The sequence below is a fragment of the Nanorana parkeri genome, unplaced genomic scaffold (genome assembly GCF_000935625.1).
Source record: "Nanorana parkeri isolate BGI_ZX_2015 unplaced genomic scaffold, ASM93562v1 scaffold1687, whole genome shotgun sequence".
Lineage (NCBI taxonomy): Eukaryota > Metazoa > Chordata > Amphibia > Anura > Dicroglossidae > Nanorana > Nanorana parkeri.
The window spans coordinates 150,272-156,252 of record NW_017307955.1 but is presented as its reverse complement, the minus strand read 5'-3'; the positions used below and the strand labels follow the sequence as shown (position 1 = coordinate 156,252).

General features: G+C 50.1%; 1 protein-coding gene across 1 annotated transcript in view; it reads left to right on the top strand.

Moving 5' to 3' along the window:
- SCUBE2 (signal peptide, CUB domain and EGF like domain containing 2) overlaps window positions 1-5,981 on the top strand; it is a 76,063-nt gene that overhangs the window by 24,770 nt on the left and 45,312 nt on the right. Inside the window, exon 5 of the mRNA XM_018571147.1 lies at window positions 5,823-5,948. Coding sequence (XP_018426649.1) covers window positions 5,823-5,948 — 126 coding nt within the window. The remainder of the gene's footprint in view (window positions 1-5,822; window positions 5,949-5,981) is intronic.

The window sequence follows — 5,981 nt, the reverse complement described above, 5'->3', positions numbered from 1 at the left end:
TCTGGCAGCAAAGGGCAGCCATCATCCCAGGAATGGACATTGGTGTCATTGGAGTACTGTAAGCCCAGCCTGCATGGGGATGAGCCCCCTGGGGGGGGGGGCATGTAAATTACATGCTGGGCTCGCAGGAAATGGCCAAGTGTGTCGTTCCACCCAGAAGAAGAGCACCGGTACTGGTCGTAATGTACTCGCACGCACCATTGAGCAATGAAACCCTCAGATGAGGAGCATTGGGATCATATTACAAGGAGCCATGACTAGCAATTTGCTTCTAGCCTTTGAGGGGTCAGAGGTCGCCCGGTTGGTTGATGAAAAGGCCACATTAAGTGTAATTTGGAAGGCTGAGATTGAGACGGATGGACCCGGCTGGAGGGGAGGAAATGAGGCCGAGGGAGGCCGAGCAGGTGATGCTGTGGGAGTTCAGCTGGATTTCTGCTTTGTGGTTTCTGCTGGATAAACACCGCTACGCCACCGAGCTGCGTAAAAAAACCGCCCGGCGATTATCTCACCAAAAACGCCAAAGACTCGTCAGGTTCCGCTTGGAACAGATCAGAACGACGCGGTTTCCTTTTATCGAGTGCTAAAGGTCAATCTAAAGCCAAAACTTGTTTTTTTTTTATTCTGGGGAAAACGAGGAACGCTTCGATCCTCTAAAAATGTCTAGAAGTACAAAGTGAGCGCCACACTGATTTTCAAAGAGTCAATAAAAACTTTATTAGTTCACCACATTCTCAAACAATTCATCCCCGCACAGTTTCCTTTCTCCCATCCTATGGAACTCTTTACCCCAACCTGTCCAACTATCTCCCGCTCTGACTGCTCTTTAGGCGATCCCTTAAGACTCATCTCTTCAGGGAAGCCGATCCCACCTCAACCTAACCGCTCAACCATTCATCTCCCCACAGCTACCTCCTCATGTATCACTGGCCCCTCCGTTTTAGATTGTAAGCCCTCAGGGGCAGGGCCCTCACCATCTCGTCTTGAATTGTATTGTAATTGTAATGTCTTCCTTATATTGTAAAGCGCTGCACAAACTGTTGGCGCTTTATAAATCCTGTATAATAATAATAATAATGGAAACAATGTAACCATCACCATAGAATATACTCTCTTACGTCTGTGAACGAGATGACATAAGATGTTACCAACGTATTTCGGGGGGTTGCAAGTGTCCCTCTTCATTAGGGCTTTGAAAGCTTGTGTGGTTTTGGGACAATTGTGAGGATTTCGAGGCTAAATGGCTTCTACTATCTGGAGGTGTCACAGCAGTTTAATGCAATGGTGACATTCACTTCTATGCAAGTCTGCAGCTTCCAATCACAAGCCTGTGTTGTATATTTCCCTCCTTCTCTTTCCCTGAGACACTGCAAGGATTCCATAGTGGATGGAACTCAGATACTCGGCCCACATAGTCCCATGGGTCAGCGTCTGGTGTTCCTCGAATGGCAACGTACATGCAACAAAGTAGTTTTAATTCCAGTTAAAGTGACACTAAACTCCGGAGTTCGAACTTAAAATTACATCCAAGTCCCTGAACTCTGAGCAACAATGTATCTTATTTGTGTGTCACTTGGCTGTAGATCCTCCAATCATCTCTGACACTGTCCTTTCTTCTGGAGGGGGGCTACGTCTGTTCCCCATGGTCCCTGTGTGTGTTGTAAAGTAGTCACCGCTACAAGCCTCCCCCACCCCTCCCCCCGGGATGGACTACAATCTCAGGTTTAGTTTACTGATTTGTACTGAGATTGTAGTCCGCTATAAAATGATGGCGATTATGTGCGGAGGTTTGTCGCCCTTCCATGTTGGCTCCTCCCCCGTCTTTAGTCCCGTCTGACTCGCTGAGTCGTCACCTCATGTCGGAGACCTGCCGCAGATTCTCAACTTTCGACCTCCTGACTGCGAAGCCGCACAAAACCCAGAGGCCTCGGCGAGCTGCACCAAAGTCTTTATTTTATAGGCTGTTAGAACTTTGTCTTCAATTTCACCATCATTTTTTTTTTTTTTTTTTTCTCCTGTTGCGCAGATTTGCTGGAAGGTCCTCCAGAGGGATTTTAATAAACCCGCAATATTAATATATACGAGTTCCCAGCTATTTTTTCCCTGCGTCCGCAAGCCAACATCAACTTCCACTTTTTCCAGCTTGTCAAGCTGCGGCCGCCCTGGATACACAGACGGCCGGCTCGTCCTGAGAGTAGTCACGTTGTAGCAGCTTCTTAAATGTCTGTAAGACGGCTTGAGGGGTGCACAGGCAAGGAATCGGTTTTATTCCTAATTCGTGGAGTTGGATCGCCTTTCCAATTGGAAACAATGTTTCAATGTAAAGGGTGAGGGGGGTCAGTGTTAAGCCTGCAGCCTAAGCAAGCCAACCTCATAATATCGGCCTCACGTTTATCCTGGCAGATGGAGAGCTGAGAATTTATTTCATGGATTGAATTTGGGGTTCTCACCTACCACAGAATACCAAAAAAAAATGCTGATTTTCCAAAAAGCTAAAAGATTGCATTGCTTTATAATCTCCAGAGATCACCCGTCCATAGCAGAGTCCTCCAGCAGAGCAGAGTATTTCAGGAGAGGAGAGTTATAGAGGAAGGAGGAGAGTCCTCCAGCAGAGCCGAGGATATCAGGAGAGGAGAGAGTTATAGAGGAAGGAGGAGAGTCCTCCAGCAGAGCCGAGGATATCAGGAGAGGAGAGAGTTATAGAGGAAGGAGGAGAGTCCTCCAGCAGAGCCGAGGATATCAGGAGAGGAGAGAGTTATAGAGGAAGGAGGAGAGTCCTCCAGCAGAGCCGAGGATATCAGGAGAGGAGAGAGTTATAGAGGAAGGAGGAGAGTCCTCCAGCAGAGCCGAGGATATCAGGAGAGGAGAGAGTTATAGAGGAAGGAGGAGAGTCCTCCAGCAGAGCCGAGGATATCAGGAGAGGAGAGAGTTATAGAGGAAGGAGGAGAGTCCTCCAGCAGAGCCGAGGATATCAGGAGAGGAGAGAGTTATAGAGGAAGGAGGAGAGTCCTCCAGCAGAGCCGAGGATATCAGGAGAGGAGAGAGTTATAGAGGAAGGAGGAGAGTCCTCCAGCAGAGCCGAGGATATCAGGAGAGGAGAGAGTTATAGAGGAAGGAGGAGAGTCCTCCAGCAGAGCCGAGGATATCAGGAGAGGAGAGAGTTATAGAGGAAGGAGGAGAGTCCTCCAGCAGAGCCGAGGATATCAGGAGAGGAGAGAGTTATAGAGGAAGGAGGAGAGTCCTCCAGCAGAGCCGAGGATATCAGGAGAGGAGAGAGTTATAGAGGAAGGAGGAGAGTCCTCCAGCAGAGCCGAGGATATCAGGAGAGGAGAGAGTTATAGAGGAAGGAGGAGAGTCCTCCAGCAGAGCCGAGGATATCAGGAGAGGAGAGAGTTATAGAGGAAGGAGGAGAGTCCTCCAGCAGAGCCGAGGATATCAGGAGAGGAGAGAGTTATAGAGGAAGGAGGAGAGTCCTCCAGCAGAGCCGAGGATATCAGGAGAGGAGAGAGTTATAGAGGAAGGAGGAGAGTCCTCCAGCAGAGCCGAGGATATCAGGAGAGGAGAGAGTTATAGAGGAAGGAGGAGAGTCCTCCAGCAGAGCCGAGGATATCAGGAGAGGAGAGAGTTATAGAGGAAGGAGGAGAGTCCTCCAGCAGAGCCGAGGATATCAGGAGAGGAGAGAGTTATAGAGGAAGGAGGAGAGTCCTCCAGCAGAGCCGAGGATATCAGGAGAGGAGAGAGTTATAGAGGAAGGAGGAGAGTCCTCCAGCAGAGCCGAGGATATCAGGAGAGGAGAGAGTTATAGAGGAAGGAGGAGAGTCCTCCAGCAGAGCCGAGGATATCAGGAGAGGAGAGAGTTATAGAGGAAGGAGGAGAGTCCTCCAGCAGAGCCGAGGATATCAGGAGAGGAGAGAGTTATAGAGGAAGGAGGAGAGTCCTCCAGCAGAGCCGAGGATATCAGGAGAGGAGAGAGTTATAGAGGAAGGAGGAGAGTCCTCCAGCAGAGCCGAGGATATCAGGAGAGGAGAGAGTTATAGAGGAAGGAGGAGAGTCCTCCAGCAGAGCCGAGGATATCAGGAGAGGAGAGAGTTATAGAGGAAGGAGGAGAGTCCTCCAGCAGAGCCGAGGATATCAGGAGAGGAGAGAGTTATAGAGGAAGGAGGAGAGTCCTCCAGCAGAGCCGAGGATATCAGGAGAGGAGAGAGTTATAGAGGAGGGAGCAGAGTCCTCCAACAGAGCAGAGTATTTCAGGAGAGGAGAGTTATAGATGAAGCAGCAGAGTCCTCCGGCAGAGCAGAGTATTTCAGGAGGGGAGAGTTATAGAGGAAGGAGCAGAGTCCTCCAGCAGAGCAGAGTATCTCAGGAGAGGAGAGTTATAGAGGAAGGAGCAGAGTCCTCCAGCAGAGCAGAGTATCTCAGGAGAGGAGAGTTATAGAGGAAGGAGCAGAGTCCTCCAGCAGAGCAGAGTATCTCAGGAGAGGAGAGTTATAGAGGAAGGAGCAGAGTCCTCCAGCAGAGCAGAGTATCTCAGGAGAGGAGAGTTATAGAGGAAGGAGCAGAGTCCTCCAGCAGAGCAGAGTATCTCAGGAGAGGAGAGTTATAGAGGAAGGAGCAGAGTCCTCCAGCAGAGCAGAGTATCTCAGGAGAGGAGAGTTATAGAGGAAGGAGCAGAGTCCTCCAGCAGAGCAGAGTATCTCAGGAGAGGAGAGTTATAGAGGAAGGAGCAGAGTCCTCCAGCAGAGCAGAGTATCTCAGGAGAGGAGAGTTATAGAGGAAGGAGCAGAGTCCTCCAGCAGAGCAGAGTATCTCAGGAGAGGAGAGTTATAGAGGAAGGAGCAGAGTCCTCCAGCAGAGCAGAGTATCTCAGGAGAGGAGAGTTATAGAGGAAGGAGCAGAGTCCTCCAGCAGAGCAGAGTATCTCAGGAGAGGAGAGTTATAGAGGAAGGAGCAGAGTCCTCCAGCAGAGCAGAGTATCTCAGGAGAGGAGAGTTATAGAGGAAGGAGCAGAGTCCTCCAGCAGAGCAGAGTATCTCAGGAGAGGAGAGTTATAGAGGAAGGAGCAGAGTCCTCCAGCAGAGCAGAGTATCTCAGGAGAGGAGAGTTATAGAGGAAGGAGCAGAGTCCTCCAGCAGAGCAGAGTATCTCAGGAGAGGAGAGTTATAGAGGAAGGAGCAGAGTCCTCCAGCAGAGCAGAGTATCTCAGGAGAGGAGAGTTATAGAGGAAGGAGCAGAGTCCTCCAGCAGAGCAGAGTATCTCAGGAGAGGAGAGTTATAGAGGAAGGAGCAGAGTCCTCCAGCAGAGCAGAGTATCTCAGGAGAGGAGAGTTATAGAGGAAGGAGCAGAGTCCTCCAGCAGAGCAGAGTATCTCAGGAGAGGAGAGTTATAGAGGAAGGAGCAGAGTCCTCCAGCAGAGCAGAGTATCTCAGGAGAGGAGAGTTATAGAGGAAGGAGCAGAGTCCTCCAGCAGAGCAGAGTATCTCAGGAGAGGAGAGTTATAGAGGAAGGAGCAGAGTCCTCCAGCAGAGCAGAGTATCTCAGGAGAGGAGAGTTATAGAGGAAGGAGCAGAGTCCTCCAGCAGAGCAGAGTATCTCAGGAGAGGAGAGTTATAGAGGAAGGAGCAGAGTCCTCCAGCAGAGCAGAGTATCTCAGGAGAGGAGAGTTATAGAGGAAGGAGCAGAGTCCTCCAGCAGAGCAGAGTATCTCAGGAGAGGAGAGTTATAGAGGAAGGAGCAGAGACCTCCAGCAGCAATGCTCCATTATGATACCTGGTATCCTTTGTCTTCCTTTATTCCTCAGGGCTGATCTTTGTCTTGTATCTTTCAGAGGGTCTGAGCTGCATGAACAGGGAACACGGCTGCGGCCACATCTGCCGGGAGACACCGAAAGGAGGAGTAGCGTGCGACTGCCGGCCAGGATTTGAGCTCGCCAAGAACCAGCGCGATTGTATTTGTAAGTTATTGAGCTACAGTTGGCTTTGCTGTA